At 58.0% G+C, this 15,487-nt stretch overlaps 1 protein-coding gene across 2 annotated transcripts in view; it reads right to left on the bottom strand.

The window, feature by feature from the left end:
- The window catches only part of AGPAT3 (1-acylglycerol-3-phosphate O-acyltransferase 3), an 86,633-nt gene that overhangs the window by 13,198 nt on the left and 57,948 nt on the right, over positions 1 to 15,487 (bottom strand). For both annotated transcript variants that reach the window (XM_045540780.1, XM_045540781.1), the window contains one exon: positions 3,885 to 4,111. In XM_045540780.1, coding sequence (XP_045396736.1) covers positions 3,885 to 4,062 — 178 coding nt within the window. In that variant the 5' untranslated portion in view covers positions 4,063 to 4,111. The remainder of the gene's footprint in view (positions 1 to 3,884; positions 4,112 to 15,487) is intronic.

Genomic DNA, 15,487 nt, shown 5'->3' with positions numbered 1-15,487 from the left:
ACAGACCCATTAGCCATGGGGGCTTTAACTCAGCGTTCAAACTCACTGATTTCAAGAAGGCACAAGAATAAAAAGACAAACCAATTAAAAAATGGGCAAAGGACCTGACTAGACATTTCTCCAAAGATTACTTATAAATGGGTAATAAGGACATTAAAAGGTGCTTAATCATTAGTTATCAGGGAAATGCAAATCAAAACCACAGGGAGATAGCACCTCTCACCCACTAGGGTGGCTTTATCAGAAAGATGGACACGTGAGGCATGGTGGCTCACACCTGTGATCCCCACACTTTGAGAGGAGCACTTGAGGCCGGGAGTTTGAGACCAGCCTGGGCAAGAACAAGACCCTGTCTCTACAAAAAATTAAAAAATTAGCTGGGTGTGGAGGAGTGCACCTGTACTCCCAGCTACTTGGGAAGCTGAGGCAGGAGGATCACTTGAGCCCAGGATTGGAGGCTGCAGCTTTGAAAACTGTTGGGCAGTTCCTCAATACTTGTTTTCCAAACCGAGTTACCATACGACATAGCAATTCTACTCCTAAGTGTACGGCCAATGGAAATGGAAACACACATCCTCACAAAAGCGTGTACGTGAATGTTCATAGCAGCGTATTCGTAGGGGCCAAAAGTAGAAACAGCCCGAATGGCCACTAACTTGTGAATAGATACACAATATGATCCACACCGTGGACTACCGTTCAGCCGGAACAAGGCCTGAAGCGCTGATAACATGCCACAACACGGTGAACCCTGAAAACACGCTCGGTGACAGCAGCTAGACACAAAGGCCAGTGTGGTGTGACTGCGTGTACGTGAGGCATCCAGAGCAGGTGACACCACAGGGACAAAGGCAGTTGAGTGGCCGCGGGGCCGGGGAGATAGCAGAGTAGGCAGTGACTACTTAGCGGGCACGGAGCTTCTTTTGGGGTGAAAATGTTCCAAAGTCAGATTGTGGTGAAGGTTGCCAGCCGAGCGAGAGCCACCGTACTGTACACAGCAAATGCTGACTTTTAACCCAGTGAAGCTATTTACCAAGGCAAGGACGGCAAGGCCAAGGGAGGCCCTGCCTGCCCGTCTGTGCGAGGACGCGCACGAAGCTGGGGACATGGCTGCTTTTACTTCCTTTGCCAGCTGACTGCCCCCTCAGCCGCGCAGGCCTCCTGCGACGCTGGCACCCTCCTCCCCCGGGGCTTCGGGGCGGAGCTCCTGCCCCAGGGGCCCAGGAAAGTGCCGGCCACACGGTGAACACCCTCTTGCCGTCTCTGCTTTGACAGAGGCGGACACGCGGGGAACCCACACATGAGGGAGGGTGGTGACGGTCTAGGACCGCTATGAGGCATTTCTGAATTTTTTTAAAAAGACACTTTTCAAAGCCATATGTTTGCTGCAGTCTGACAACACTGCCTCACTCTGTCAGCTCTTCCGTCACGGCCTCCCAGGACATCCCACAGGGCACGCTGCTGGGACCACGCCCGGCTGCTGGGAAACGCTGCATCTCCTGCACTAGACGCGTCACCCGCGAAGTGTCTCCTCTCTGGGAGGCCGTAACCTGAGGTTTCCTCTGTGCCGATCACTCACAGCTGCAGGGACATCAGAGACACAACTTCAGCAACGTTCTGGACAGCCGAGCAAGGCACCGCAGCCCCAGACGGCCGGAGACACCTGCAGACAGCAGGCGGTGTGGGCTGTCTCCCGAGCCGTCACCACGCTGGGCTAAGCGCACGTGAGCAGGACATAGAGAAGAGAGGGGGCGCGGGGTCCGGGTGGGCGCTGAGGGACCACACCTGCTTTCGGAGGAAGATGTCACCTGTGAGCAGCCAGCGCGGCAGGAAATCCTGCGTGTGGGGGTGGGACACAGCCCCTGCCTGCTCGCCCACCCCGGCCCTCGCCGGGGCCTCTGCCTTTCGCTCACGCTGGTGACGAGTGCAAAGGAAGCAGCGACTAGCACCCGCAGAGCCACACGCAGATGACGTCTCCCTACGAGTGTTCTACAGGGACAGGCTGCGCTGTCTGGAGGACGGTCCCCTCTGAAGGTCACCTGCGGCAAGGCCGGGAGAGGCAGCACCTCCCCCGAGCTGTGCGTGTGGCGCCTCCAGCATTTCAGGTCCCCGCGGCCTACGGTAGGACAGCGGCCGGCTGGCGTCTGCAGACTGGCTGGCAGGGTGTGGGCTCCTGGGCCCAACAGGAATTTCTCTTCATCATTGCCTTTATTTAAATATATGCTTCCCTAAAACACGGCAAGCCGTTCTTTGCCTATTTCAGCCACTGCTTTTTTTAAAAAATTCAAAATTTGACTAATAATCGTCAATAAGTTATGGAGCATTACCATGCACCTACTCTATGCATTAATCTAACCTTTCTAATACAGCGCCCAGACAGGCGGTTTTCTGTCTCACAGAGAAAGCTGTGCTTGAGAAAGACGGAAGCCCGGCCCCGGCCAGGCGGGGTCCGAACCTGCGCCCTCCCACACAGCACCACGCTCTGTGGCCACACACCACGGAGCCACACCGGCCGTGAGGTCGTGGTGGGCGGTGGAAGGTACGGGCATCAAAGAGCAAGGACAGGAACGGAGACTCGAAAACAGTGGCTCCGTGTTATTAAAACCCCGTGGTCCCTGCTCTCGCCACGTGCCCCGAGTCAGGGAAGGCTCCCGTGTGGCCCTGGCGGGAGAAGGGCTCCCACTGATGCGTTCACAGAATGACCCACATGGAGAATGTCCCCAAATCCAAGTCACGTGGGGGGAGTCACGCAAACACTCGAGTTCAGCAGACAGGAGAGGCTGGTGCTCTTCTTGTATCTGCCCTCATTCCAAATACTGAGAATTTTATATTAATTTTGACCTCAATGTTTCTTATTTTATGCTTTTTTCTACTTTCTTGCCTTTTTTTTTAAAAGATCTTTGTCTTCTCTCTCTCTCTCCTTTCTTTCTTGACAGAATCTCACTCTGTCGCCCTGGCTGGAGTGCAGTGGTGTCATCACAGCTCACAGCAGCCTCAAACTCCTGGGCTCAAGGGATCCTCCTGCCTCAGCCATAGCTGGGACTATAGGCTCACGCCACTGCACCCAGCTAATTTTTCTATTTTTAGTACAGACAGGGTCTCGCTCTTGCTCAGGCTGGCCTCAAACTCCTGAGCTCCAGTGATCCTCCTGCCTTGGCCTCCCAGAGTGCTGGGGTTACAGGCAGGAGCCACCGCATCCCACCTACCTTCTTATTTTGTGGAATAATTCAGTTGAAAATTATAACCATTGAAACTGTTGGCAACTGTTGCCAAACTACCCGCCCAAGATGTGCCCGTTTACACTCCCACTGACCCTGGTGTGAGTGGTCGCCTCTGTCAACAGTGGGTGTCATGAAGCTCCTAAGTCCCTGTCCATGTAAGAGGTAAACACTGGCTTTCCACATATAAACACACGCACAAGCAATGCAGACAGACGCACACAGCTACTCGCACAGGGACGTAATTCAGAGGGAGGGAAGAGTCTGTGTCCCTCGGAGGTACACACGGCACCTCTGCAAACCACCCTGGCGCTAGGACGGCTTCGTGTGGGAGACGGACAGGCCGACCCGCAGCTGCTGGCGCTCAGCATCGGGTGACCTGAGCTTCTCACTCTGCTTTTGTTAGTGACCAAACCCCCGAAGTACTCAGTCAGACCCCTCGACATGGCCGCTTCTGTGGGTCAAAGTGGGGCCATGTTGGGACGTCCCACGGTTCAACCTCACGCAAGGCTGTGGGTCGACACCTTTTCCCACGTCTCTGAGCCAGGGGTGAACCTCCGAAAGTCCCGAGCACCCCCCGATCCCCGTGCTGGAAACGAGGGCCAACAGGGCCGTCCGCACGCCGCCCCACGGCGCCTGGGGACCCCCGCAGGCACAGACACTCACGGCTCCAGAGCGAGTAGGCCAGGCGGCAGTTGAGGCGGCGGTAGAGCTGCTTGCTGACGGGCCAGACGGCCAGCGTGCAGAGCTGCGCGAAGTTGATGACCAGCCCGCTCACCACGAACACGAACCCGATGAGCAGGTGCACGACGAACTGGGTCTTCAGGAAGGCGAGCAGGCCCATGGCCGCTGCTCAGGAGCGCGTGCAGGGCCCCTCGCCGAGAACAGCCGTCCTGCGGGACAAGCACAGCCGTCAGTGCGCCGGAGGCCGGACGCCAGGCGCCGCGGGCCGGGAGGAGCCACACACACCCTCTCCTTCCGGAAGGAATGGAAGGTGGGAACTGACAGACACGCAGTGGTCACCTGTGTGTCCCCCCCACACACAGCACACCACGTACACCACGTCACACACCCACACAGCAACACACACCGCACACACCACGCACTGCGCATCTCACGGCACACACACACCACACACCCACACACCACATCACACACACACACCAGACACCACTCACACACATCACACACCACATACCATACACGCCACACACACACGCACACACCACACCCACACACATCACACACACACCAGACACCACTCACACACATCACACACCCAACACACCACATACCATACATGCCACACACACACGCACACACCACACACCCACACACATCATACAACAGACACCACTCACACACATCACACACCCAACACACTACATACCATACATGCCACACACACATGCACACACCACACACCCACACACATCATACAACAGACACCACTCACACACATCACACACCCAACACGCCACATACCATACACGCCACACACACACGCACACACCACACACCCACACACCACATCACACACACACACCAGACACCACTCACACACATCACACACCCAACACACCACATACCATACACGCCACACACACACGCACACACCACACACCCACACACCACATCACACACACACACCAGACACCACTCACACACATCACACACCCAACACACCACATACCATACACGCCACACACACACGCGCACACACCACACACCCACACACCACATCACACACACACACCAGACACCACTCACACACATCACACACCCAACACACCATATACCATACATGCCACACACACACACGCACACACCACACACCCACACACATCATACACACAACAGACACCACTCACACACATCACACACCCAACACACCACATACCATATACGCCACACACACACACACGCACACACCACACACATAAGCACACCATACCCACACACATACTCTCTCATGCAAACAAGAAAGAACAAAGAAAAAGCTAGAAGAAATGTACCCAAATATGAATAGTGATTATTTCTAGATCAAGGCATTATGAGTACATTTTATTTCATTTAGTATCTCATTTGAAAACGAGACGGAAGCTGCCCGTGGAATCCATACAAAACACCTGCTCATTCCTCGGGCCGGACTGCGAGCTCCTGTGGGTACCTTCAGCTAAAAGCCTTTGGTTTCCACACGCAAGGAGGCCTCCCCAAGAACGTCACCAGTCCCCCTTCCCGCAACACGTGCCTTCTAGTTTCAAGGCCCGGGCAGCAGCCGGCTCACACCTCCCGGCTGTCAGAGCCACGAGCTGCCCTGGGGCTGCCCGTGTGCAGTCGGACGCAGTGGAAACCGTGACCCGAACCCCGCAGAGTGAGGGCCGGCCACGCTGCAGACCCCCAGACCTGGTCCTGAGAAGGGTGCCCTGGGCCCCCACGGGACGCGGACAGGGGACCGGCTCTGCCATCACCCCAGAGGCCCCTCCGCACTCCCAGGGCCCTGCTTTGCGTTACGAGCTGAGTGCACAGGGGCATGAGAGCCGCGGCCCACGCCGCCCTCCTCCCAGGCCCTGGAGAAGATGTGTGGACGTTCGCCCCCCGCCCAGCAGCAAGCGCCCCTCCGTGCGGCACCAGGGCCAGTGAGGCGCCACCGTCCCGCCCTCCTGCCTCTGGGGGACTTGCGGAGACGCTGCCTCCCCCTGCACTCGGCCCACGGAGGCCAGCGCACTCCCACCGCCCCCCGATGCTCTCACACGTGTGGGGCATAAAAAGTCACTTCTCTCCGGACACAGGCCCTGTGCTCCAGCTCGGCCTGCAGCTCTGCCTCTGCCAAGCAAGCTCTGGTCGGGCTGGCAGATGCTTTGCTCCTCCCTTCCAGCGGTGGAGCGATTGCCCTCCCCTTTCTGACCGTGCCCTGGATTGCTGACCTCTCCTGCAGACAGACTCGCCCACAAGTGACGCTGTGTGATTCCAAGGCCGGGCCATCGTGGAAAGGACAGCTTCTGCCTGGCTCTTGCTCCTAGGACAGCTTGCTCTGGGGAACCCCTGCCGTGCCCCCCGCCGCCCCCCGGACATGCGAGCAGCAGGTCCTGTCTGTGGGAGGAGCCACCGTGGAGGCAGGTCCTCTGGCCCCGGTCGAGCCCTCAGCCAACCACGGTGCTGACCGTCCGCTCAGCGGCTGCCTCCCCGGCAAACCCCGACCACTGGCTAAGTCGCTCCTGCGCTGCGGGGCTGTCCCCCCACGCCACCCCAGGGCGGGCACGCGCTCTCCTCCCTGGCCCAGCGCGCAGGCGGGCACTCCGGGTGATGCCGGGGCGCGAGGCAGGAGAGTCTGGCTTGTAAAAGTCTGCTCCGTGGCCGAGTCGCTCACACACAGGCAGACGTGCTCGCCAAGCGTTTCCGCGCGGCGTGACGGGCGCTGACCCGGTGAAGCCACCGCAACTGCACAGGGGCATGTCTCCGTCCCGGCCAGTCCCCACCACGGCTTTAGACTATAGAGTTTTCTTTTCTACAGGTCCGTGCGGCACCTGGCCTGGCCGGCCCTGCACGGTGCTTCTGGGGTCAGACCCGCCGCAGCGCGCACCGAAGCTCACCCTGGACTGGGGGGTCACCTTCCCCAAGCGGATGTGCCAGTCATGCCCCTGCTGACAGGCACCCAGGTGTGCCAGCCTCTGCGGGTCACGAGTAAAGCCATCACGCACATTCACGTGGGAATCTCTGCGTGGCACGAGCTTCCACGCAAGAATCTATCTCATGGTGACAACTGTTCTCGGTGTGGTAAAGCGGCTGGTCCCTGGCCCGTCACCTGAATCTCTGGACTAGAAAGCCTGTGCACAGAGCCCCCGGGAGCCCACACCCACCCTCTCGGCAGCACTTCTCCTGGCCCAGCTGCCACACACACTCACTCCGCCCGGGACCCTGGAGTCCCAGCTTGACCCCGAGGTCAAAGTCTCCAGGGCTAACCGACCCTGGAAAAAGGCAGACGGAGCCAGGCAAGTGCCGGACTCCGTGGGGGCTGGCTTCTGCCTTCCAGCTCAGTTCTGGCGGCCAGACCACCACCTGCTCCATGGCCCACACCACCCGCCCAGGCCACCCACAGCCACTGAGACGGGGTCCGGCCAGGCTCCCTGGCACCTTCCCACATGCTGCCGTGCTGCCGGCCACTCGCCTGGGCCATCAGTCTCTGCCCCTGCAAGGCCGAGACACGGGATCAAAACACACGGCTCCATCGCTTGCTGGGGACCAGGCCGCATCCTGAGGAACGGAGGCTGTTCCCCACTTAATTTCAGCCCGTTGCACGTGGGAGACTCTCCCACGTAGTGCCCCGCACAGACCGCCGGGACCCCGCCACCTCTCTGGCTAGCGTTGCTCCTGCTCACAGACCTCCCCAGTGCCCCGTCCCACCTCGCTGCGCCCAGCCCCTCTGACCGCCCTGTGTGGACGTGCGGCTGCCTGACCGCACGGCCCTTCCACAGCGGGGGGGGGGAGGGGGGCAGAGGCCGCTGCCCCCGCACAAGGGTGAGGGTGAGGATGGGGCCGGGCTCAGCCCGGCCGTGCCTGCCCCGTCTCCGTCTCCGCTCTGAAGGCCTCCAGGCTGTTCCGGCAGGAGAGTGTTGGCAAGGGGCCGGAACTCAGTGGCCCCCAAAATCATCTGCTCATAGACCCTCTAAAGCAATGTTTGAAGAATCATGTATCCCCAATGTTAAGCTGACTTCTGCATTTCTTTTTTTTTTTTATTTTGAAACAGAGTTTCACTCTGTTGCCTGGGCTAGAGTGCCGTGGCGTCAGCCTAGCTCACAGCAACCTCAAACTCCTGGGCTCAAGTGATCCTCCTGCCTCAGCCTCCCGAGTAGCTGGGACTACAGGCATGTGCCACCATGCCCAGCTAATTTCTTCTATATATATTTAGTTGTCCAGATAATTTCTTTCTATTTTTTTAGTAGAGATGGGGTCTCGCTCTTGCTCAGGCTGGTCTCCAACTCCTGAGCTCAAACGATCCTCCCGCCTCGGCCTCCCAGAGTGCTGGGATTACAGGCGTGAGCCACTGCACCCGGCCCGACTTCTGCATTTCTAAACCCAAGTTTAAATATACAAGGGCTGTAAATCCTGGCATATTGCAAGTTTGGGCTTTTTCAAGCGTAGCTTTGTTCTTTTAAACACAGCCAGCGGGACCTGGATGCCGCAGGTTTCACAGCCGGCAGCAGCTCGAGGAAGCAAGTTCTCCTCAGTGCCGGGAGTGGCTTTGTCCCGTCTGTTCCCCAGATTTGAATCTGCTCTGTGGGGTTTGTCATCACGTAACATACCGAGAATCCCTTTTGTTTGATATTATGCTTCAAAGTCTTTTATTGTTTACCCTAACCTAATATTCTACAACAAAAATACGTATGAGCATTTAAAATTAACTTGTACACTTCATATGCATAGGCTTTGAATTAAAAAGTCCTCTGGGCTGCTTCACAACGTCCCTCCCAAACATTCCAGCTGCCTCCAAAGAATAAGGACAATCTAGTGACCACAATACCATGATTACTAACGTGAAATTTAATATTGATGTAAGAATATTATCAAATATCTCATCCATGTTCCAACTGCACCCACAGTCCCCCAAGCGACCTTCACGGCCTTCCCCACGCAGGGCCCCTTGGAGACCACGCACACTGGGCTGGGGGTCTCTTTATTGCCCTTAACCCGAGGTCCCCACCCCCGCCTGCCCGGGCCTGACGGCTGTGCAGCTGCCCCGCGGCCCGGCTCTGTGCCTTTTCTCACAGCAACTCCGGCCCAGCGTCCCTGACCAGGAATGCGCTACAGCGTCCGTTGGGCGCTTCCTGCCGCATCCCAGCAGGGGCACTTACTGCCACTTTACGGTGATGCTAAAGCCATCACCTGGTGACGGTGGTGCCACCAGATGCCTCCAGACATCAGCGCACAGTCTGGGGAGAGACCCGAGACGGCGCTGACACCGCCCAGCACCCTCCACCCCGCGGCGGCAGCCAGCCCACACCGCCCGCGCCAGCAAGACGCCAGCCCTCGCGGTCCGTGAAGCTGGCCGAGCCCGTTCTGAGCCACGGTGACCCCGTGGGCCGGAGCTGTAGGACCCGTGTCTCCTGTGAGGCGTGGCCAGGGGCAGCAGTGAACACGGTGCTTCACACACGAGCAACGCGCCCCGGCGAGCCGCCGAGTGCCTGAGTGCTCTCGGCAGCGTGGCGCGTTCTAATGCGTTCCCGCATGGAAGAATCTACTAATGACACAGATCATGACGCACAGACAGACAAAATCCGAGGCTCTCCTCAATCTGCCGCCCACCAGAGGGGACCACTGTGATTCCTGCACTTGAGAAAGCTTTGCCCCGCCTCTCAGCAAGGCATCGTCACACTTGATTTTCAACTTTAACCTTCTGTGATTTGCCGTTTTCCTTCAACCCTGTTTCTAAAGTCCCTCCACAGTGTCACGCGCTGCCGTCACTCATTCGTACCGCTGGACGACGCCCACCAACATCCACTTCCATCTCCCGCACGCAGGACTCGTGTAAAATGGCATCACATGGCGTATTAATTTTTATTTTCCTCACCGCTATGATGTCATAGTAATTCCAACACTGTAGGTTCTTGGGGTCTAAATCGCCCTGTGTCACAGACGGGGAAGTAAGGAGCAGAGGCACCGGAGCCGCACTCTCGGCCGAAGAGCCGAACCTTTGTGTGCTGGACACGAGAGGATGGGGCTCCGGCGGGGGGGGGGACTCCCCCGAGAAGAGCCTGGAGCCCCACTCTGCACCTGCTCCCGACCCGCCGGCCACGGCAGGCCGCTGTGCAGGCCCCGCACTCTGGAAGGAGACAGGAGCCACACAGGTGGGACCTGCAGGCAGCCGTGTGGCCCTGGGGCGTGGACGCCAAGCAGCTGGTGAACAGGACGCCGGCCGCAGTGCATCGGGCGCCTTTCCACTGATGCTCAGACGCACCGGGATGGCCAGGAAACCTGAGCGTGTTCCTAAGTCCCTTCGAGAGGCTATAGGGTCACACTGCTCCAGGAGCCTGGTGCAGCACGCCTGGGGCCCTGAGGGCGGGTGGCTGCTGCCTCCTGGCTTTCTTGCAGCCCCCGTATGAGCTGCGAAGACCAACACCTTCTCGGGTCAGGGGCAAAGGTGAGGGACGGTGCTGCCTTCGCCTGGGCAGGGACACAGGACTCCTGCCACTTGGAGGGGCACGGGCCAGGCGGCAGGGGAACGTCACAGAGCAAAGCCTCAACGCTCAGCATAGCCGGGAAGAGAAACCAGCTCAAGGTCTTTACGGCTGCCCCTCTGCGGAGTTGCCGGACTTCCCAGTGGACAGGAAAGATGGGGTCCCCAACAAGACCTCTGGCCACCGGTTCCACCCACCAAGAAGCCAGCTCTGCCATTCTGTTCCGCTAGGGGCTTTGGCTGCTAATTCAAAGGAAAGAATCTGGGGCTTGCTATGGCAGGTGTCACGGGAGTGTGACACTGGCCACGCCCACTCTGTCACCTCTTGCTGTGGGTAAGTTGAGTCCCCCTGAAAAAGTACACTCAGGACCCCAGAACACAGCCGTATGTGGAGACAGCCTTAAAATGGCGATCAAGCTACAAGAAGTCATCAGGGCGGGTCAGGACCCGGTCTGACGGGTGTCCTTATACAAAGGGATGACCATGTGAAAACACGGCCAGGGGCAGAGGCCTCAGGAGGGACGACCTTGACCTTGGACCTCTGGCCTCCAGGGCGTGATAACTCCCTGCTGTTTACGCTGCTGACCGTGTTGCAAGGCCGAGCGGACTCACACGCCTCTTAGCAGACACGCAGACGCCTCAATTCCAGAAATGCACGGCCCTCCCACGCCCTGCCACACACGTGGTCTGCTGCCCAGGCCCCCTCGTCCCCCACCTGCCTCCGGGCCCATCATGGCGCCCAGGGACGCTCCCTGCGGCCGCTGTCCCCGTCTCCTCTTCCTGCTCCTGCTCCCAACCTTTGCAAGGTGCCCTCTCCGTGCCGCCTGCCAGGCTCCCCACTCCTGTGCTCCATGTGGAGTTGCTGCGGCTTTCCCTGTCCCCAGGGACGGCCATTCCGTTTACGGGAGGGACACCCTCCCGTCCACGCGCTTTTCATGCCGCTGCCAACAGCACCGAGAAACGGTGCCCCAGCGGGGAAACAGCACCAGGTCGGAAGGTAGCGCCATCTTCCCAAAGCAGCACCGTGTGGCCACCCAGCGGCACCCGGTCTACGGTCTGCGTGAGGGCAGGCACTGGGCGGGGCCAAAGGTGCAGCCGCTGTCCTCGACCCTGAGCCACCGCACCTTCCCAGACCCCGGCAGCCTGGCTCTGCCCTGCCCAGGTGCCTGCCAGGGCGAGGCAGCTTCTGCAGACAGTGGCTGGTGAAGGGAAAAGACATTTGAATATGCCAGAAGGGCATCATCGTTGATGTTCTAGATAGAACATCAGGGTAAAAAGAACTTTTGCATTACAGGATAAAGAACCTTGAATTACAGGATAGAAAGAACTTTTTAGTCATATAAGGATTTCAGTGATTCAAATTCAAGTCCATAATGACAGAGAATTGACAAATAACTGTCACCTTCCCTCCTCCTTTCTCCCTGGTCCCACCCACCCCTCTCCCACTGCCCGTCCCGCACTGAGGGTGTCCCGAAGGCAAACACGACACTCACAGTGGACTCCGCAGCCCCGTCATCGGGTCCTCCTTCCTGCTACTCGAAACCCCCCCACCGCATGTGAGTGGGGGTGGCCGAGCCCCCGGCTCTGTGGAGGCCCCGTGGCGGGGGCGGGGGGAGCGGTGCACGGAGGCAGGCATGCTGCCCACAGCAGCGCGGGGCAGAGACGAGCCCGGGGCTGGAGGAGGCAGCCCCCGGTGGCGGCCCCGCAGGGCAGTGCGCAGACCCCTGCGGCTCGCAGTGACATCACGAGTGAGAACACAAGGCCGATTGTTGTGGGCCCGACCAGGCAGAATGCTGAGGGCCACGTCATGCTCACCGTGTTGTGGAAGAAGTCTGGGAACCAGGGAAGGCAGTTTTAAGAGTTCAACTAACATTTTAGATGAAACAAACACACTTCTATTTCTGAGGTTTAAAGGGAAAACTTCAGCTCTCAGGTAAATCCTCTCACAGAGACCACCTTATCTTTCAAACAAGCGTGAAAAATATGAAATATTTACTTGCCAGTGCAACCGTGCCAGCACCTGCAATTAGCAACGGGTCTGACACTGGAAAGGAGGCAGCAATGCCACCACTTGTGCAGGTGGCAGGTGTGCGCCCCGAGACCCACGGGAACCCACCGCACCCAATCACTTCCACAGCAGGACGAGATGACAGCCATGCGGGAAGGAGTGAAACACGACACACGGAAACCAACAGCCTCCAAATCAGTCGGAAGAGACGAAGGCCACCGAGGAGTTTCTTTCTCTGTCACTGAACAGCTGCAGGTCGCTGGCAGCTCTGCCCCGCTGGTCACTTAGGGCCCGGGCTCTGGAGGCTCCGCTGCCATCAGCACGAGGGTGCTCTGGGCAGGAGGGGTCCGAAGTGCAGCCCAGGGCCACCCTCCCCAGCCAGCGAGGCACACGCCTGCGGCCCCCGCGAAGCAGGCACGGACATACAGTCCCCACGTGTCCAGGAGCCAGGGGAGAGCGGCCCAGAGGACCACACAGACACACAAAAACAGGCGGTAAAATGAAAGAGAAGGTCCCATGCAGGTTTGCAATAAAAAGGAAAAATATCCAATCCCAAACTACAGAAGAAAAAAAGCCTACATGAGGGAACCACAGAATATCCTGAAAGACACTGAAGCAGGCCTGAGCAAACAGAAAAATCCTGTGAGTCCAGGCCTCCCTGCACACGCCCTTGGCACAGCAACGCTGCTCCTCCGTCAAGACGTGGGGTCTGCTCCCTGCCCTTGAGCCTGGCTGGCTTCAGGGCTCACCCACGAATGTGGTGGGAGCAGCCTTTAGAGACCTCGCAGCATCCCTTACGCTCTCCTGGGCATCGAACGAGGAGGCATGGGCCAGGCTGCAGGCAGAGGGGCCCGCGTGAAGCAAAAAATGGACCTTCCCAGCTGAGGACGCCCAGACAGCAGCCCCCAGGCAGGCTGCCAGCCAGCCACAGCCACATGAGCGACCCCAGGTGGGACCAACAGAAGAACCAATGTGCTGAGCCCGACCAAACTCCTGATCCATAGAACTGTGAGCCCCCAAACAGGGGTGTTTTAAACCGCTACCTTTTGAGGTGGTTTGTTAGATAGTAATACATAAATGATACAGAAACCATTTATAAATACAAATGAATACTAATTAAAATACCAAAAGTCCCCCACCCCTCAAACTAGACACGCTGATCCTGCAGTTCATATGGAAAAATAAACAGGAAAGAAAAACCAGGAAAACCATGAAAGAGAACAAGGAAATAGCCCTATGAGATAGTACGACATCTATGACGCCTCAATATTAAAACAGCACAGAGCTGGCGTATCGGCAGACGCACAGACCCGCGAGACAGACAGAAGAGTTGGCAGCCCACGTCCTAAGAGCAGTTGTCCACGGCCCTCCGGCATCTAGAGCACCAAAGCTGAAGGCCTGGACCCTACATGCGCTGAGCGCTGACTACAGGCTAAGCAACAGCACATCTCACACGATTCGTTCCATTTTATTTTTTCTTTAAATTTTATAATTAAAAAAAAATAGAGACAGGGTCTCACTATGTTGCCCAGGCTTGTCTCAACTCCTGGGCTCAAAGAATCCCTCTGCCTCAGCCTTTCAAATTGCTAGGATTACAGGCATGAGCCACTGCACCAGCCCCATTTTCTATTATGTTTGTATTTACATGGTATTTAGATATTGCGAAAATAAATAAAATACAAAACTAACTTAGAACCATTACTAGACTCATGAGAATCTTTTAGCATTACATATTTTTCTCAAGCGATATTTAAAAGGCACAACTAAATGACACACCTAACACCACTCCTTCTGCCACTGATGACAGAGCTCTGCTTCTGCAACACACAGGTCACTGGGGGTCACCCGCCTGCCACCACCCACTGCTGGTGACAGAGCTCTGCGACTGGAGCCGGGCACAGCCTTGGACTCGCCAGGGGCGCACAGCCCGGGTCTGAGCCGTGAAGGGAACCCCGTCCCCTCTCCGAGCGCTGACCCAGAGACGGGCAGGGGCCAATCCCTGCCAGGAGACGCTAGGGAGACATCTGGGGGCCTCCAGGGAGGCTTCTGCTTTCCTGAGACAAGGGACAAATACCGCTTTACTTTCATCCTTGCTGAGTGAGGACGGGGCGTGTGAAGGTGCAGCAGCCACCTCGGGAGCACAAAGCCACGAGCCTGAGGACAGACCAGTGCCCCGGGTCCTGCTGGGCCCCACGGCCGGGTGCCCCTTTGGGAGGCAGGGAGAACAAGGGCTGCTGGTGTTGAAATCACTATTTCTGTGACCTGCGGCCCAAAACGCTCCTTTCACCACCATCACCGTCACTGTCAGGCCTAGCACATGACACCAAGGGGCTCCGTCAGCACTCGCTCGGCCCGTGGGTGCTATACGTACATTTGTGACAAACAGCAGCACGGCTTCCTGGTCCATGTGTCATTACGAGCTGCCTCAGTTAAAAGTTTCCTGAAAGAACAATGTCACAGGACAGCCCATGTGGCACTTACCAAAGCCCATCTCACAATCAGACCCTGTCAGACACCTGGCAGGCCAGTCACGGTGCTGGGGGCAGCTGGGCCCACCAGAACGCAGTGACTTCGGACTCGGTAGACAGGAAACTGTCGGTATTTCCAGATCTCATCGGGGATGCTGAGAGCATCGTCCCAGCAAGTGGAGGTCAGACGAGCAGCTCCGCCTGGGCGGCCGGCAGACGGTGTGAGCGGGCCTGGCACAGCCGGGCGCCCGGCCTCAGGCCTGACCGCATGGATCAAAGGGCCCTGGCGCCACCAAGGAGGGGAGAAGCCCCCCTGCCAGGCGTGTCTCAGGAGGGAATGGGGGCCGCAGACCAAGGGCGAGGGGCTCGGTGCCATTCCCCCAGTCTGTTTGCCACCAGGTCTTTCCACCACATAAACTAAATCCTGGTGGAAGTAGACCTGGAGGGGTGGGGCTGGGGCTGGGCAGAGAGGGGACAGTGGGGGCGTGGGACAGACCCTAAGGACAGAGCGGGCCTGGTGACTCCAAGCCAGAAGGAACTCCAGGGTCCCCCTCACCTGCCCCAATTCTCTGAGCTCCAGAATCTTCCGTATTCTGCAGGTTGTTGTGATGGTTACCCC

Source organism: Lemur catta, chromosome 1 (assembly GCF_020740605.2).
Source record: "Lemur catta isolate mLemCat1 chromosome 1, mLemCat1.pri, whole genome shotgun sequence".
Lineage (NCBI taxonomy): Eukaryota > Metazoa > Chordata > Mammalia > Primates > Lemuridae > Lemur > Lemur catta.
This window is presented reverse-complemented; position numbering and strand designations above follow the sequence as displayed.